The 20,328-nt window shown below is 31.2% G+C and overlaps 1 protein-coding gene across 2 annotated transcripts in view; it reads left to right on the top strand.

The window, feature by feature from the left end:
* The first annotated feature begins 426 nt into the window (after positions 1 to 426).
* The window catches only part of LOC124365845 (integrator complex subunit 3-like), a 49,007-nt gene continuing 29,105 nt past the window's right edge, over positions 427 to 20,328 (top strand). For both annotated transcript variants that reach the window (XM_046821903.1, XM_046821904.1), the window contains exons 1-3: positions 427 to 616; positions 14,804 to 14,971; positions 15,956 to 16,221. In XM_046821903.1, the coding sequence (XP_046677859.1) occupies positions 539 to 616; positions 14,804 to 14,971; positions 15,956 to 16,221 (512 nt within the window). In that variant the 5' untranslated portion in view covers positions 427 to 538. The remainder of the gene's footprint in view (positions 617 to 14,803; positions 14,972 to 15,955; positions 16,222 to 20,328) is intronic.

Raw genomic sequence — 20,328 nt, forward strand, 5'->3', positions numbered from 1 at the left:
GGGAAAAATCCCTCTATCTGCACGCTTGGATCCTTGCCCAAATGCTGCAAAATACTAACAATTCACCAATTTATAAAAGTACAGTTTTATTTCATAACTTTCTTCTTATTTATTAATAAAATTTAATTAAATTCACTACCAACCTATAAGTTGTGAAATATTTTCTAAAAAATCTTCACTGAGTCTATAATTCACATAACATTTTGCAGCACTCGTGCATGGTAAATAAGAATTTCCAAGGCATCCTGAAATCAATTCCAGTTATTTGAAGGAAACTCAAATGGATTGTGTTTGAACATCTAGTAATACAAATTAAAACTCTTATAACGAAGATTTAAATGTATTTATTCACTTATTTTGTGACGTTGAAACAATATTATCAAGGACTATATTAATAAGCATTTTCGTGAAGAAGTAGAGTGTATTCATGCGCTCCTCTACAGAACAAATTTCTCGTGATGATCATAAGAAGCAGAACTGTTGTCTCATGGATAAATGTCTAAAATATTAGGGTATTTGGTCGTTTGTGGAACTAAAAATGGAACAACCGAAAGTATCAACGTCTAGGCTGTTCGTAACATCCATAATTGAGAGTAAAAGAGATGAAATTGAAGAGGTAAATCGCATCTAATTTTCTATCCTTTGAGGTCGATTAGGAACAGCCATTGTGATGAGTAGTGTTAGTTGGAGTTTTAATATGTTTCCGCTAGGTTCGCTATATGTGAAGAGGGCAATTCAAATACTTTAAAATTTATGACAGAACTAGTTTATTACTATTATTCTTGTCTTTACTAATTTACACTATTTTTATAATCATAAATAATATAGCTATTGCATTAATCAGTAGAAATAACATTATAGGTTAGGTTAGTTTGCAGATTTGCTAGATAGTATATGATTTGTAGGTTATAAACACAGTCATTGTTTACATTAAGGTCTGACCATTTTCGATGCAACTTTGCATTCTTATTCACATTCAAAAAGCATTATTATTTTCATTAAATTATACTATAAGTAATAAAACCATATCCTATCAAAATTTTTATTTTTGACGCATTGTAGTTAAGTAGGCTTAGCTATTTATCATAAATATAAGGGAGGGACCATAATAATATACACTTTATTCTCTTATTAAGTATTTAAAGTACCTTTTATGTAAATGTTTTGAAAATATATGAAGATATTTAATTATATCTAGCCTATGTTGTAAAAAAACATCTAAAATCACTTTTAGCAATTTCCTATAGCCTAATAAATGTAGTATATACTTTCATTTCAACAACAAATTTTTAGGCACAAACTATATAAGTTATTCCATAAAAGTAAATAGGCTTATATGCTAGTTGCCTATTTGAAATTAGGTTATGTCCGAAATAATCATTCAATCCAAGGACTCTCTGGCGTTAGTGATGACACTCAAGAAGTTTGATATTTTACTGATAGGTACTATTTCAAAGAATGTTTGATTATGTTTTTCTCTAATATTGTCAAGTGGTTCAAGCAAATATTACCTAAACAGTCTTTTCAGAAAATTATTTAAAAAATGTGTTATGAAACTAAGAAATTTGTGGCTTGAAAAAACTTATAATATACTGAAGTAAATACAAGTTTAAAAAAGGATACGTACTCTTATTAGAATGTTAGTTAACGTATAGTGGTTTTTCAACATCATGTATTCTCAGCAACTTAATATTCATTTAATAAAAAAATGTATGAAATTCATGCCAAACATTCTTAAAATTCAATAAAAAAACATTGATTTGTGGAAATGAAAGCTTTTTGATTGACATTATTCATTTAAATATTGGCCAAAGTTGGCCAATAAAATAGCTCTTATAAAGCTTTTGCCTTTACAAAACAATTGTATCTATCTTGCCTATTTGCTTGTTATTCAAATGCACTGTAATATTACAGTCTGCTAAATAGTCTACAGCATTATAGACCAACAAAAAGCAATTAATTAGCCTAGGCTATTTTGAATCTTTTTGACAGTATGAAGTCAATGATTTAATATAAATCTGAGTGTTGTTAATATAAACAAACATTAGTTGTCTCTATAGAAATTTATAGCTTGTTCTCCATTTTCCAAATTTTATTGAGCTGAATTTCAAAGCGTTTATAAAATGTGAGATGAATAAATCATATTAAAATATGAACATCTGTACTATACTAACGTTATTTACTATAAAAATACAGATGTCCTAACCATGGGGGTATTAGTTGTAAAAGAGTAAATAACTATGCTTTAGTGTTGAAAATTAACATATCTGCTTTAGTAACAATATAATGTTGCAGTGTTTACAATAGGCATATTTCAAAATTATTATACCTTAGTAGCCTATTTGATTTGAAGAATGCTGAGCTTTAAATTAAGGTGAGAGACTTATTTAGCCTTAATTTTTATATAGGCTTATCTCAATTTGTCTATTATATTGTCAATATTTCACCTATACCATTTATATAAGCAGCCAATGTTTAATAATGTCATTTAATATTGTATCAACATCTCCTTTTGAAAAGAATTCATATACCTGTAAAAATAGTGTACTGTAAATAACTCAGGCCTAAATGTTATTTTAAAAGTAGGACTAACCTGAACTAATATTGGTTGCAGTATTATAATAAGCGGCCACCACCACAATTGTATCATTGATATTCATGATTATCTAAATTATCAAAATTAAAATGTCAAACTGGATTACGTTAAATGTATTTCAAATTATTGTATAGTTTAGCTGTCCTTATATCTAAAAAAGTAATTACAGAATACAGAAAGCTTTATTCAAAACATCAAATTTAGAACAGATGTCAAATACATAATAATATAAATGAAAATCAATAATAATAAGTTAATGATTAATAAAAAAATAACTATCCTATGTTTATTTATAAAATGTAAGAAGCAAAATAGTCTAAAGTGTAGTTACTATTTACTATTTTGAAGGATAAATATGTTTGAGAGCTCTTGACACAAATAACACGCGTACATCAACATTCTACTTGTGGTCACTACTCAAATACTGTACAAATGATTTTACTTTGTTTAAATTAATTTAGAACAGTTTTACTATTAAATACATTAAAAATAGCTGCAATAATTAGTTGTAAATAATTACAATTAAAATGTTTTTGTATTCAATAGTTTAGGTATTTTTATCCGATAATTCAGTACCCTAATTCGATTATGGTGATGGCTGCTTTGTATACTTCAGCCCTAATCTTTATATATATTTCTTGTGTTCGTGTGTATGTGACTGAACTCCTCCTAAACGACTGGACCGATTTTGATGAAATTTTGTGTGTGTTTTCAATGGAATTCGAGAATGGTTTAGATTCACAATTTGGTCCACTGGAAAATGTTTTTTTAATTAATTTTTCATTTGTAAGTAGTTGTTGATTTTGGAGTGTTTTACATTGGATCCGGCAGACTGCGCTATGATACGTAATACAAAGTGAACTGATACTTAACAGCTGTTAATACTTTCAGCTGAAGTTCATCAAAGAGGCAGAAACATTTGTTTACATTTCAAATTTAGAAAATTATTATTGTAAAAGTGCTTGATCAGTAGTGTAATGCAGATTACATAGAAGAAGTTATCGCCTAATTTTAAATTTAGTTTGCACCAATGATCAATAAACTATCTATGCAATGAAAATACTATTAAACGCTGTTATAAAAGCCACCTCATTGTACAAAGCTGTGAATGTTTGCACATAACGTAATCAAATTTGGTTAGATTGAAGGTAAATGAAAAGAGCCAAAAGAAGACGCTTTATGATCGAAATTGGTTTTGGTTGATACATTTTCTTGATCGGAGCACAAGGCAAACTCCACAAAAATACTGGAAATATCTTAGACAGAAAAATTAATTTTAACAGACCGAATTAGATTCTTTATAACCTAATTAGTTTCATCCATATAAATTAATTGTATTGAATAACTTATCAACACCTAACAAAAAAACATGAAAGATAGAGGCAGGAAATATGACATACCTTCATAATGCGCCCAAGAGGCTCACAAAGGAATAACTATCAATTATCTCAGGAATGTTTCGAATGTGATAGTAATAGAATATGTGAATATATTGTATTGTTTTTCAACAGGAAATTGTGAGTGAAGCCGCGGGCAACTGCTAGTATTAAAAAAAGATTTAAGAATACACACCATGTTTCAGTTTATAGGTTTAAATTGTAACCCAAAACAACTGGTAGTTAAAATTTTGTTGTTATGTGATTTATTAGGTGCTGATTCACAAGGGCTTTGAAATTTTTGTTGTGCGTATATAATATTAGCATTACCCATATCCAAGGATTACAAAAACCGTAAAATATTGACAATGGTTGTATATTGTATGTATTTATATAATTAGGCCTAACTGAATATTTTCTTCAATGTTAGTAAAACCTTGGAATTAAAAAAATAAACTATAATTTTGATGGACCATAAATAGAAAATTGACATTAAGTTCCAAATTTGGAAATATGGCTTTGAAAACGAAGGAAAAATTATCACAACTTTTGAAAGTAGACTTTTATATAGTTGTACAAAGTATATTTAAGGAATAAATTGGAGGCCTAACTATTAAAATGGCTAATTTTTAACTAACAAAATGAAAATCAATAATAAATCCCACTTTGTTTCTTTTTTTTTTTTTAATTTCTGATATCCGACAGATTGGTTTACAAAAGCATACAAGCATGAAACAAAAACTAGCATGAATAGCAATTTATAAGTGAGTGTCAATAGAAGTAAATAAAATATTGGTAGCTCAAATATGTATTTCCAATGGTAGCCTACCTAACTAGTTAGATGTATGGAATAACAAATAGAGAATACTTTATCCAGTGCCCTGTGCCGCACTATCCAACTGTAGTAATGATCTCTATCTTTAAAATAATCCATTTCTTGGTAAAGAGAGTTGATGTCCTCAAATAATTGCATGTAAAAATATGGAATAACACACTTAAAGTAAGGCAATCATTTAAAGTAAAAGTTTTGAAAAGAAATTAAGTAACAATCTGAAATAGATAAATCTCAATTTAAAGATTCAAGTGTTCAATTTTTTTCTTGAAAAGTTTATAGTTCTTAAATTTTAAGCAATGTAGTAGAAGAGAGTTTGGGAATTTTTCTGGATAGCCAATAACATTATTGAAAAATCTAGCATAAAACAAGAACTTCTATTTGTTGTTTGATTTAATATTGTTGTTATGATTATAAAATGAACATGGCTGCTGGTAGATATGGCTCTTGAAGATACTACATTTAAGATTGACATGTAGCTCAATATGATCAAATATTACTTTTAACTGGTTGAAAGTGCCTAACGACAGACTTAATTTTAGCTACAATGTAACCGATGTTGTTTTGTAGAAGTTTGTAGAAATTTAAAAGATTTACTTGGCAACTAAATTTTATTTGATTGTAAAAATATGGTTGTTTTACAGACTTTAAAGTACAATATTACTAATTGGTGATATTGAAATAATGTTTAACATGTTACAAAGAGTTTCATACCAAATCTATCATTTTGATATACTGCAGCTAATCATGTAAAATTATTTGGAACATTCACCATTGGTATATGTTACAAACACTTAACTGTATTTTGAGGGTTGGTATGCATCCTTTCATTTACAAGGTTAGTAGTATATCATGCTGAATTTTGTGTAATAGGCATCGCTGAGGTTGGATGCAAAATTTTAAATCTACAGCTACACATGTGTTTATGTTGCAATAAAATGTCAGATGGTTGTAGCCTATTCATTTTGTATATACATTTCTTCTATGATTTTCTTGTTGCTGTTCAGGGTTAACGATAAAACCAATGTGTTCACTAACAATCAGCCAAATCCCACTGAGTTGGATACACCATCATCAAACTCTGTTGCTTATGTAGAAATGAAGTTTTATGCAAAATTTTAAGTCTATAGGTTGGATTGTTCTCAAAATATTATGCGGGCAGCCAAACAGACGGGAAAGAAATTTTTCAAGCTCCTGGAGTGATAGGCTTTACTAATGTTCAGCCAATTAAAGTACATGCATGCTTAACTAAATGTTTTAGGATTTTTAAGACATGAAAAATGCTTAGATACCAGTCCTTGAAACATACTATCTCCGTTTTTATAACAACAATGACAAATATCCTAAATGTTGTTAATTCTTCCAATTATCCAATATCAGTAATTCTCACTTAAAAAAAAAATGATCATATAAGTATATATATATATATATATATATATATATATATATATATATATATTAAACTTGTTTAAAAAATAAATTATGTTAATTAAAAAATTTATTTTACAAATTAAATTATTACAGATGTTTCATTTTTAATTTGTATTCAATTCTGTAGTCATTCATAAAAATGTGTATGTAGATAATAATCATGATTTATTGATTGATTTGAGTTTATTCTGTCAAAGCAATTTTCAGAAACTACCTCTCAGTTCATAATATTGTAATCAAGTTTTTAGATATTTTCTTAGATAAGTTAAGAGTCTTCTCCCTGTAAAAGTATTCCTCTACAGTAAAGCTGTGTTATTTCTGTGTGGATTGTATTAAAAGTTTTAATACATGATCTGCCACACCAGTGATTTTTCTCACACCCCCTCCGATGGCCAACCCAAATAAATGATTACTTTCTCTTGTAGTGTTATTATTAGAAGAACATGAACCTATGATAATACCAGGAGTTGAAACATCTGTATTTAGAAAAAAAAATTGTAGACCAATCAGTTGCCATTTTATTTTCATATTGATTTTATAACTTAATTGAAGCTGCCGCACGATCGGTACACACTGAACCCATAACATTTTGTTGGTTAGGATTTCTACACTAGTATTTTTACTCTCAAAAGTTTCTTCCATCTAAGTCCTAAGTGAAAGATCAATAATGTACGAAAAATAATATGAGGAATATATGAGGAAACTTTACTAATGCTGGGATTGCTGTTCTATAATGCATTTGCCTAGTTTCATTTCATGTTCTTAAACTATAATAAAGCTATTTTCATTAACACATGTTTCTTTCTCTAATTACAATCAAATAGAACAAGAAATTGCGTTTAATATTAAAATGTGTGAAATGAAAAATTATGTTTTCTGAATCATAATAAATTGGAAATAATCAGAGTGTATTTATAAACATTTGAGCTGTAAGTATCAGTACATTGTATAGGATGAATAACGATCACATTTCTAGCAGCTGATTCAGCCAACTAATAAAAGACATATTGCAGTGAAGTGCCGTAATTGTAGCATTATGTAGTTTGCTATACTCTTAGTTCAAAAAAACTCGTACTGTGTAGGAGTGCTACAATAACATCAAAATAGAACCACTTTTATCATAATAGCTTGTTTTGCCATTATTGCCATATCTTCAGTTCATTACTGTCCCAGGGGTTGGCTGACATACCTGTTAGTACGGCATGGCATCTAATGTGTTAATAGAACAAAAACAAAAGAAAACACAGAGAATTGAAACTAGAACATTTGACAAAGTTTGACTGTGTTGGAATGTTTTATTTAAATGGATGCAATATAGTTGAATGGATAATAACAAATTTTTAAATATGTAATAAGTAGAAATACTTATAATTAAATTTGGTCTCAAAGGACAATTGTGTTCTAAATTAATTTGTTGACTTTGTTTCATACTATTTAGTTCAAAACTCGTGTATTTTTGAGCGCATGTTGGAAGTTGGTTAACACCTTTCATGTCAAAACATTTTTCAACCGTATCTTGACTTATGCAAAATCATTCTTGCCTGTAGCTATTTTGTGTTGTTGAAATCAAATATCAAATCTATGCTCTGTTATGAGAATTTGTCACTAGGTGTCTGACCAATGTATTTAAAAAGCAAGATTATTTGAGTGTAATACTACGGTTTACTATTTAGGGATAAATCGGTTGAATAATGCTAATGTTAACTTTCCTTGAAGTGTTATTAGGTGTACAAAAGTGATTTCTAACCATTAAGTAAAGCCGGCCGTTTAAAACTAAAAGTGATTTATAACCTCTTATAAATGACTGAGTTTTTCCCATAAGAACAGTGTTAACACCTTATTCAATTTTACACGCTTATTTTTTATCGTAGCGTTATGGGAGATTTATCATGTTCTCAAAAGCTTTTTGGTTTTGTTTGTAAAGTGTATACTTTTTTAATATTCAAGCAAAAAATTTCAAATATATTTTTTCTGAATGTTCTATAAAAAATTTGAAATGAGTTTGAATGCATATTAGAGATAGAAATCTTTAAAATTAGATATCTCCAATAATTCTACGACTAAAAATTAAGTCGTAAAAGTGTATGAAGTTTAACATACGGAGCTAAAATCAAGATTTGACATCAGTACAGCCAGCTCTTAATCTTGTAAATTGTTGGGTTTGGGAATTGTTGTGTGAACTAATCTACCTTACATTTTCAGTTCAAAAGTATTTTTATTTTGAGGCTATTTTTATAATATATACTCTTATGACACCCCAAACATCATTATGAGACTAAACTAGCTATACTGACTAATCTTATGTTAATCTTACTGATATACTTATTACTGACTAATCTGTTTAAAGTATTTAACTTTTAATTTTTGTACTGGTATGAGAAACACATTAATAGATTAGAAGTAACCTTACATATTCAATTTTTATGGATGAAATAAGATTAAAATAGAATGACAATATATAAGCTCCAATCAATCAATCAATCAATCAAATATCTTTATTCATTTGAATACATCAAGTGTACAGGAATAGTGTCAAAAATGCCATCATACATATGGCCAATCTTATTACTAAAAATATTTGCTAGTTTGGTCTTTTTTAATGACATGAATTCCTCCAACGAGTATAAACTAAGGCTTATAATATACTTTTTTAATTTGGCTTTAAAAATATTAATATCATTTTCCTTTAGAATATTTTCATGCAAACGCCTTTAAAAATACTTTTCCAATGTAATTTGGTTTCTTTTTATATAACTCAAGTCGATGGTGCTCTGTTATTATAGTATTTTTCCATCCTGGTGTTGTGAGGGGTGTATGTCATTAATTACACTTGAATCAGTTTTTACAATTAAGATTGTTTCATATATGTACATTCCATATACAGTCCAAAAGTTCTAATTTTGTAAAAATATTCCTTCACAGAAATCATTATTTTTTCAGACTTAACATAATACGAATCCCTTTTTTCTGTAGCTTAAGTAGTTTATCCAAGTTTTTTTTTGATGTTGAACCATATAGACTTAATTCCAAAGTATATATGTGAGACTGAACATGTGCATGATAGACTGATTTTAACATTTGGTGATTACATAGATATCTCATTTGTCTAAGTGCATAAATTCCTGAGTTAACTTTACTTATTACATGTTTTACATGGTCGTCCCAACTAAGGAACTTATCAATTTTCAGCCCTATAAAAATTTGTTGTATTTACTTCTTCAACTAAATCCGTATTATATAGTACCCCTTGGTTTGTCAGTATTTCCATTCTGTTTTGTAGCAAAGGCAACAAATTTAGTCTTTTCAATATTTAAAGTCAGATTATTTGTTTTTAGGAATTGGTTAACTAATGCCAATTTTTGTGCTATATTCCGCTCTAGTTCTTGAAGAGTTTTTGCAGAAAATTTTAAATTTGAGTCATCAGCAAATAAGGTTAAGTATTGGTTTTTATTATTGTTTATTAATTTGTGGCATATCATTTATGTAACATAAGAACAGGATTGGACCCAATATACTCCCTTGCGGTACTCCAAATTTTATTAACTGCAAATCTGAATGAATTTTATTTTTTTTGTTATTTGAATGTATGATAATTCTACAAAATTGTTTTCTGTTTGATAAATAAGATTCAAAGAGCTTGAATGACGTTTTTGTAACACCCATTTTTTGTAACTTATCAAGAAGTACATCATGCTTAACGCTATCAAACGCTTTAGACAGGTCCATAAAAATTCCTACTGTCTTTCTTCCCCCTTATCGATTGATTCAATTACTGACTCCAAGAATGAGGTGGCCGCTGTAATTACTGATTTGTTTGCACGAAATCCGTGCTGGGCAATATTCAACATTTGATTCATTTCTAAGTATTCTACTAATCTATTATAGATGGCTTTTTCAAAAAATCTTGGATATATTAGATAACAGAGATATGGGACGGTAGTTTGAAATGTTTTGCTTGCTTCCTTTTTAAAGACTGGTATTTATTTTTTGAAACTTTTAATAAGTTTGGAAAATTTCCAGTAACAAATGCAGAATTAATAAGATGACTTAAAATTCTAGATAGATTTTTTTTTAGCCGCTTTTACTACTGAAATCGGTATCTCGTCATGACCACAAGAGCTCTTATTTTTTTAGAGAATCTATAATATGTTCTATTTCAGACTCACTTACTGGTTTTAGGTAAAGTGCTGGTTGAAAGATATTATTGTCTTTGGTAACTATTTTGATCAAGTGGGTAACTCATGCTATCCAGAGATTGTTTACTCCCCACACAATTTACTACATTAACATAGTAGTTATTGAATTTTTTTAACTTATAATAAAAGGATCAGTGTAGAAGTTATTATCAATTGTTAGAGTGATATTTTCAGACTGATGATGGTCTTATTTCCAATCTCAGAATTTATTACTTCCCAAGACGCTTTTGAAATATTTTTGGCAATTCTTATTTTATGATCATAATAGTTTTTCTTGGTTTTGTTTAGTTTCATCTTAAAAAATCCTATTTCTTCTTTTCCTCAGGTACTTAAATAAATTATTATTTTTACTGTGTCTTGCCATTTTATATATTTCAGTCAACTCTTGTTTTTCATCTTTAAGTTCAACTGTCACCCATTCGTTTTTCTTTTTTGTTCCCTTAATTGTTTTTAAAATGAAATGATAAGTCAAAATAATATTTGAATATATCATAAAAAATTTTTGTACTTAAGGTTCGAATTTGCAAAATATACTTGGACCCAGTTTTCCTTCTCCAGAAAAGAATTAAACGTTTCAACATTCTCTTTGGATATGACACGCTTAAATTCTGATATTGAAATGTTTTCAGTTGTAGATTTTTTCAAATTTAACAAGTCAATTAATTGGCCATCGTGATCAGATAGCAGTGTTTATAATCCCTTCAACTTTTATTTTACTTGTAGGGGATATTAGTAAAAACATTATCTATAGCAGATTCAGAGTCCACAGTTACTCGGGTTGGGAAGTTCACTAAGTATTTCAATCCATGACTTTTTAAAATATTATTCAATTCAATTTTATCTGGTTTGTTAAGTAAAACATTAATGTTAAAGTCACCTACAATCAGAATATTTTTAAAATTTTGCTAAAATATAATCAATTAGAATATCTAGTCTGCTCAAAAAACTCATATACGTCAGACGATGGGGACCTATACATTCCAACAAGTACAAATACATAATCATTTAGAGTACATTTAACAATACAAAAATTCACATTGAAAATCTTCACATAGTTTGTCAGCTAAAGGTATTGACATGTTACTTACTTTAGATCACACCTGGAAAGTATTAAGACTCCCCCCTTTGTAGTACTATCTCTACAGTAACTAGAGGCAGTGCTAAAGTTATGCAAATTTAGCCTTTCTAATTCCCAACTTCTAATGTTATGCTCAGTGATAACACAAATATCAGGTTGAACCTCGTCAATTATAATTTGAAGTGTGAATTTTAATCGTGACGGAAGATGCTCAATATTCTGGTGAAAAATTCTGATCTTTTTTATTTATTTCTTTGTCAGCGTGTTTGTGACCGGTATAATTTTTGCATTATTCTATCATTAACTTGTTTGTTATCAACTACAAAAAGGTGAGGAACCCACCTCCAGATGCGAGCTCAATCTAAAAAACCATTATCAGTAATAACATTTCCGTTTGGTCTGTACACAGACCTATCCGATCACAACACTAGTACTCTGCTTTTTCACCACCGGAAACATTTTTAATAACTTGCACTGAACCATCTTTTTCACTTGTATCCAAGTTAAACTGGTTCACTATTTTTCCAACAGTTTCGTGCTAGTTATAGCATAGTGATTTCCATTTGACTGTGAGTCAGTGAAGTTTTAAATTTCAGCTGGCAATATCAACGTGCCTTATCTGCTGATGACTTATTCTGTTGATGACTTATATTGTGATTAAAAAGAACGTATAAAATGTATTGCGATATACTATCGTGTAATGTTTTTTAATCTTGTTCATAATTATAAATACACATATCTAAACTTAAGTTCCAACTGTGATCAGTGGAAATACTCCAAGCAGTTCTACTGTAATGAATGTGTTAGTGTTGGAAACACCAGTTCTGCCAGTACATTGTCAACTCAGTAAATTGTGATAGTATAGATGGATGTATTTATTTTTGGGAGTTTATTTGTAAGAATTTTATAATTATAGATTTAATCATTTTATTTGTCACTAATTATTTAAGAATAAATGTAATAAGACATTGTCAATGTTACATACTAAAATAATACTGTCAATTATATATTTGTGGGTTTTGTTTAGCTTGTAATAACTTTACTTAACAACTTTTAAAATAAATTATAAAACTTATATAAGTTATGGAACACACATGTCATTTGGAAACAAATGAAACAACATCAACTTGGATTTATAATATATAACAATTTAAAAACTCAATCTAATGACACAAATGAAATAATCAGGATTTATAATAAAATACTTCTTACAACCATATAATTTGTTGTGGTAAAATGTCTATTTTCAGATATTTACACTTAAAAGTTTTAAGAAGCCACCATTTTGAAAATAAAGCTTGTAACAAATTATTATTTTTTCTGGGGTTATAAAGCTATATACCAAATTTGAACTGTGCACAACAAGCCGTTCTCAAGCTAAAAATAGTTAAGTGGAAAGAAAAGCAACATTACTGTAACACATTGGTTATATACAATTTTACTCAAAATATTACTATTAATTAATACATAAATTACTATGTTTGCTGTGGAATTCCCAGATACCACTCATAAAGCAGTAATTACGGAAGCAATCAGAAAACAAAACAGGTTCTTATGTGATATATTCATTCTTATATTTTATGTGATTTTGTCATAAAATGATGTTGTAATATATATTCCGATAATATGTATTTTCCGTTCTGGAAGCCATGGTCGGAGAAAGTGCAAAGCGTCTCCTGAAAATTCAGTGAAGAGTTTTATTACAATAGGCATATTTCTATGAAATCCATACATAAACCACTAATATGCTATGGTTCTTTAAATCTGGAAGGCTTTAGGATGATGGAGTTAGGTTGGGATCACTTGTATTCATATCATACAATACAGTGGGATTGAATTAAATAACTTCTATCCCATTTTAATTAGGACCATACTTTCTTATAGAATAACAATTACTGGTTGACCATTAAATTTCTGTTAACAAAAACTATGATGGTATAACAGACATGAAGACTATGAGAAATTCATAGCCTGTATAAACACATCTAGTGAAAAAAATAGTGTGTAATACCGTTGTAGGATTTCATACTATAAATGAAATACCGCTGGAATAGTGACACTGAAACACGTCAGAACATTGACATAAAACGAAAGGTGACGCGATATAACTGCTAGCCCATAGCTAATCTAAAGCTCATAAGGGGAAATACCCAGAAGACAGGAGTGGGAGAGCAGCCGACATATTCCCTCGGTAATTACTTGGAGAAACACAAGAAACTCAATATTGACTATAAACTATAGACCATTATATTAACAAATAGTCATATTTTTTAACAATTCTTTCCCATTAAGAGACAAAGTCATATTTTTAACAATTCATTTCCATTAAGAGACTAAAATATATGTTTCTGAAGTACAACATTTATGGATTTGAGACTATAAAGCCGTTAAAGCCGCTTTAAAGGTTTACCCCTATATTAAAAACAGAGTCTCAGATTTGTGGCCTGCACTATGTTTGAAATAATTTGCGATTTCAATGTTTTTGATAAATAAAAGCGGAGAGTAAGTTCTTTACATTAACATTATAGTTTTAGTTTTATATATAAAACATCCTTGTTAGTTGTATTATTGTTTAATCCAGCAATATGAAGTAAGTTTGTGTACTTATCTAAACTTGGCACTGTCATAATATTAGATTCATTAAATTTTTATCATATTGACCTTTATAATCAATGCCAGAAAAATAATGCCTGTGTTTGTATAAAAAGAGTGTTATTATTATTTTTTCCAAGTTTTCCCATATTTAGTGCCACAATGTACAAAATGTAATTTAGAATATACCTAATGAATAATTTTAAAAGCCTATTCGTTATAGGTCTTAATATAGTTTTCGATTACACAAATACTGTATTTAGACCTTGAACAGTAAGAATTAAAATGTTCGTGTCATTTTAAATTTGTATTCACAATACAACTGAGAAATGTGATGGACTACTGATAAGTAGATATTACTAAACCCTCAATTCTATCTGTGATTCGAAATTAGAATATTTATATATGATGAAATGTAGCGATTTATTACCATTATGACCATCAAGAAGTCTTTGTTAAAATGGTGAACAATAAGAGGGACATTTCAAGGAATTTATTTCAAAACTGCTCTAAAGTTACACTTGAATTGAGGTACTTTAGTTCACTCCACTCTGATCGAACAATTTTTTTCCTGTTAAACAAACAAGCATATTGGTATAAATAGGATCTGATAAAAGTTAATATTTCACAACAATTATGTAAAATTATATTAATTATCTGTTGATGTATAGCATTTTAAATATGAATTTTTGATTGTTACAGAAATTGGAACAAGGTTACCAGACGTTGCATGGCTTGGTGTCCGGTCTCTCGGAGAAAGAGGCTCATGACGCACTGAACATCGCTGTCAGCAGAGACAAAGCCCACGAGGAGGCTGTGACCCTAGGCTTGCTCTGTGTCATCCTGTCGGAACCTCAGCATGCTACAAAGGTGAGTATCGGTCATTCTATTGGCCAGTAGTTGACTGTAGAATGAAAACAGTATCTTCTGGAAACACTTGTGTGATGGTAGTACGTTGACAAGACTTCTTGAAGTAGTCAATTAAATATTTAATTGTTTTATTCTAGAAAGCTGCAAAGTAAACGGAAATTGTTCTGAGAACAAGGGTGTCTTTTAAATTAGACCTTAAAGGAGTAATTGATGTACCGGATCTAGTTTAAGAGTATATTACCTTGATGGCAGTTTTGTAGCATTATTAGTAGCTTATGTGTTTGAAATGATCCAATAAAAATATTGTATGTAAGAAATTGTTAATTTATGTTAGTTTTGGATGATGTAAGATATTAATTTATGTAATAACAGTGTACAAATACATATAACTTAAAAAGCTTATAATATTAACCTTTAGCGAACCATATTAAAGTGGATATAGTTTTGCCATTGAACCACATATTGTTTTGTGGAGAAAATGTTCCGGACACAAGAGTTAAATCTTTTCCAATATGAGGAATCATAAAAATATAACCATATGTTTAATGATGTATTTTGTTAATTTAGAACTCAAAATATAAGGAAGAATTAAATATACTTAAAAACACCAAATTCAGTAAATAATAAATTGCAGAAAACTACATTATAAATTAAGAACACAAAAGGCAACTGTTAACTGTTAACTCCAGAACAAGTGCAGAAGCAACTTTTATTTAATAGCACCACTGACAGGCTGAACATATAAAGGTAGATGCCATTGCTGTAAAAAGGACAATGTACGAGAAGTATTTATGTTATACTTTGAGTATTTGTAAATAAATAGGTCAAGACATAAGCATTAGTATCTCCAGGGCTATAACACAACGTAATTTAGTGTCCTATTGTGTAACCTAGAGAGGCTAAATATCCAAATCGTCTACTGTTGATTTATACTCAGAAACTTGTTGTTTGATCAGTTTGAGTAAAATATATAATTATGTGCAGAGTTTCCGAGACCTGACATTGGTGACGCGCGACGGTCTGCAGCTGGTGATGATGTGCCTCTCGCAGCTGGCTGTGGAGAAGTGGTTGCGGATGGCTGACGTGGCGCGCTCCCAGTTGTTGTGGCTATTGCGTGAGCTGATACGAACGGGTGCGGCAGGCGTGGACAATGTCTGTTATAACCTCATGCGGCACGCGGCTGGCGGCGATGTTTCACCCAGAAACATTGCGCTTGTCGATTACATGTTGGATACCTTCATAGAGAACAGGTGACTACAAATATAACTTTCCTGTAAACTTTGTGATAAAAAAGTAATTTCCTAAAGATTAATTAGTGTATTAGTTAAAAAATACATAATTCATCGTTGAGTTAACTTGTTTCATTTGACACCTAGATGCAGACTAAATATACATTACTTAATTAATTATTTTGTTTTATGAATTATTGAAACTCATTGTTCATCTCCTTTGAACAATATATTTAATCTCTAACAATATCCTTTTAAACATAGGGAGACCGGCTCAATAACACAAAACTTGAGCCAAGAATACCATAATATTTAGGGGATTTCCTCTGGAGTTCCAGAGAAATGGATACATTTTAAGAACTACAAACCACATACTCGTATCTTTTATTTATATTTGATAGAATTTAAAGTAGATTTCTTGAATGAATGGTCTTACACATAATACAATACTATTGGGATACAGTGTCATGTGTAATCATATAGATAGTAAATACACAAAGTGGTCATCATAAGATCATCTGCTTATTACCAAACAGCTGACGTACGCACATAGATGCATGATACTTGACATAGAACGTACAAACTGATATAATATTACTTAAAAACTACTGCATATCATTTATTCCATTTATTTACGTTATTTTCTTACACTGAAAGTATTCCCAAACATTTCTTCGCCATCATCTTTGTACTATAATGCATATCTCATCATGGGATGATGCACGAACATAGTCAAAGACAATATTCTTTATTAAACAATATAATTCAGATATGTTATAAAGTCAAAAGTTTGTAATAATAATAATAATAATAATGTTTTCCTTTATTTTCATCAAGCGTTTCTCAGTTACATACAGAACAACTGTGCTTTTCAGAACAACTATCGTCAAATACAACATATACATGAAAATTAAATAGGAGTAAATAAATAAAATCTATACATTAAGCAAATTCTGCCTCATCTTATTCTTAAATGTAGCTATTGAACATTGTTTTCACGTTTGGTGGGAGATCGTTGTACAATTTCGGGCCGAAATAAGAGAAGCTCCTTCTTCCCAACTCCAGCCTAACTTTGGGAAAGTGAAGAAGATTCCCATGGCGGGTTCTGCGCTGAGAGACCTCATCCCGAAATGAGAGCTTCTCACTAAGGTACTGAGGCTCCTGATTAACAAGAGCCTTGTGGACCATGCAACACGTCATGACCCTGCAGACGGTCTCTACCCGACATCATCCCAGCGGCATCTCTGTAAGGAGAGACATGCTCAAATCGTTTCAAATTAAAAATGAAACGGATAGCAGAGTTTTGCAACTTTTGAAATGCGATGCATGTCTTCTCCAGAAATGCTATTCCCGTAGGCTGGGAAACAGTAGGCGAAAACGGACAGGACTAGTGACTGCATGATACGTAGCTTCGCAGACTCAGGTAAAATATCTCTAAATCTGTAGAGTCCCCTCAGTCTACCGAGTGCTCGTTGACAGGCATGCGTGACATGGTCAGAGAACGTGAAGGCCACTGTCTAGCACAACGCCAAGATGTTCTCGCCCTATCAAATACAGCCAAACTCTGACCATCGAGCCTCACCATCACTCCTCTTTCACTGAGGGACTGCACAATGTTGTGTGGCGCCGTATGCAACACAGTGCACTTGCCTATGTTTAGTTTCAGCCCATTCGCCATTGACCACCCCAATATTTTTTTCAAGGTCGACATTGATCATATCAATGGCTGACACCATCTGCGATGGCTCATAAGACAAGTGCAGCTGCGAGTCGTCAGCATACAAATGAACTGTGGCAATTTTGCACACAGCTTGGCATATCGGCTGTGTACATATTGAACAGAATAGGCCCTAGGCAACTACCTTGAGGAATGCCTCGATACTTCACAAGCGGGGTTGATGTTTCACTCCCTAAACGCGTCACCTGCAGCCTGGAGTCTAAGTATGACCTTATCCAATTGACTACGCTCAAGTCAAAGCCATAATAGCTCATCTTCGCTAAAAGCATCTCATGGTCCATTGAATCAAAGGCCTTAGAATAATCCAACATAACAATGGAGTTATATTTACCCCTGTCTTTGGCGTCAAACATATCACTGAAAAGATTTGTCAGGGGCTGTACATGTACTATGATTGCGCCTGAAGCCCGATTGCAGCTTCGGTAAAATATCCGATGTTTTCATAAAACTGTCTATTTGTCTAATGGCAATCTTTTCCAGTAATCTTAGACATGGCTGGGAGTATTGAAATTGGCCTAAGCTGGTCTACCTGAATTGGCAGCTTGCCCTTTCGGTATTGGCCGAACAATACTTGTTTTCCATGACTTTGGAAACACGCTGCCAACCAGGGAAAACGTTTACCAGTGTGTAATGGTTTTGACTGCGTAGGGGCTCACTGACTTGATCATGTCAATCGAAATTTCATCGCTGCCCACAGCTTTAGATTTTATTTCATTCATTGCCGAAATAACGTCTCTTTTACTGACAGCGTAAAAACTTAAATTTATCTCTAATTTTTCTTCTCGGCCATTGGTTGCAAAAAATTCCCATACGCTTTTATCAATCTTCGGGCCAGCTCCCATGTTTATAAAGTATTCATTGATCTCATGCGCTTTAAGTTCTGGTGGAATGTTCGAGCAATCCCTTGTTTGTACAATATCATTTTTCTTAAGGCATGTCCAGAACTCCTTTGGATTTTTTGAAGAGGATAGCTTTTCAGAAAAAAAATCTCTTTTTTGCAATTCTGATCATATTATTAAGTCGGTTTCTTATTTCTTTTCTTTGTACCTCTCCCAGTCATCTATATGCCTGTACTTCCAATATCTATTTCGCAACTTATTTTTAACCTTCGTCATCTTTCGGATGTCATCGTTTCGCCATGGGGCTTTTTTCTTGGACACTTTCTTACATACTACAGGGGCATTTTTTGTCATATACTTTCCTGATATTATTTGTTATCCATGCCTCCACAATATCGACGTCTTGTTCGTTCAATATACCATCCCAGTCACAAGCCGCTATCTCGCTTACAACTTTTTCTGGGTCACAGCTGCTAAAATCTCTATATTTAATAAATTTGTGTTCTATTTTGTTCTTTTGTAACCCCAACAATGCAATAGGGTTAACTTGTGATCTGTAATGCTTACGCCCCTATGATCCTTAATACTCGAGACATCCACGACGCCGTTCCTCTTGACCTCAACCGACCTGTCCACAATGATGTGGTCTAACAATGTGGCTGAGGTTGTTGTCACTCTGGTGGGCTCATTAACAATCTGTGACGTATTGGATTCTTTCAAGAGTCGGCAGTAATATCGAGATACGTTGCTTGTTTTTGACATGAGATCAACAATTCATATCTCCTAAACATATCACACCCCTCACTTCGATCGCAAGATCCACGAACAGAGAGTGAAACAAAGAAGCGAGACAGGTATGCCTAACAATGGGCGGCCTATAAGCCACACACAGCCCGAGCCTCTCTCCCCTCAATTTCAAAACGACACAAATCGCTTCTATATGCCGGGGTCAAGCTGATTCACGAAGGAGTGGCTGTTCAAATTGAATGCCATCTTTTATGTAGATAGCTACACCACCGCCTCCTTCCTCCCCATCGGCATCATTTGCATTGGAGTTTCGGTCACAGCGCAACATCTGATAACCAGGCAATGAATAGTTAACAGATGGAGTTGCTGGTTGTAGACATGTAATATAAAGTTATTACATGTTTCAGAATGATAATAGATGGATGTCTAGTCAAGTCGAAGATTTTCATTCCATGAGTAGAATTCCCCAAGTATTTAGATGGCCTGGTTATGTAGCCAATGCTGAAGGATTCTCTTCTGGTTCTTGGGTTGAAAATACTAACTTAAAAAATCACAATTTATAAAATGACAATATTTAGTTAGGTGATAATATAACTACAGCGTTTTATACATAAAGAACGTGTTTTCAATCAAATATCATCATCACTTAGACATGTGGTAATTCATTAACATAAACATGAAATATACAAACCTTAAGTCAAATATTATTTGCAAAATGGGTATTTGCAAATATTTAGTCAAAATGTGTTACAAAAAATATAAACTATATCTTTTATAGCTTTTAAGAGAAACTCTCAATATACT

Source organism: Homalodisca vitripennis, chromosome 7 (genome assembly GCF_021130785.1).
Source record: "Homalodisca vitripennis isolate AUS2020 chromosome 7, UT_GWSS_2.1, whole genome shotgun sequence".
NCBI lineage: Eukaryota > Metazoa > Arthropoda > Insecta > Hemiptera > Cicadellidae > Homalodisca > Homalodisca vitripennis.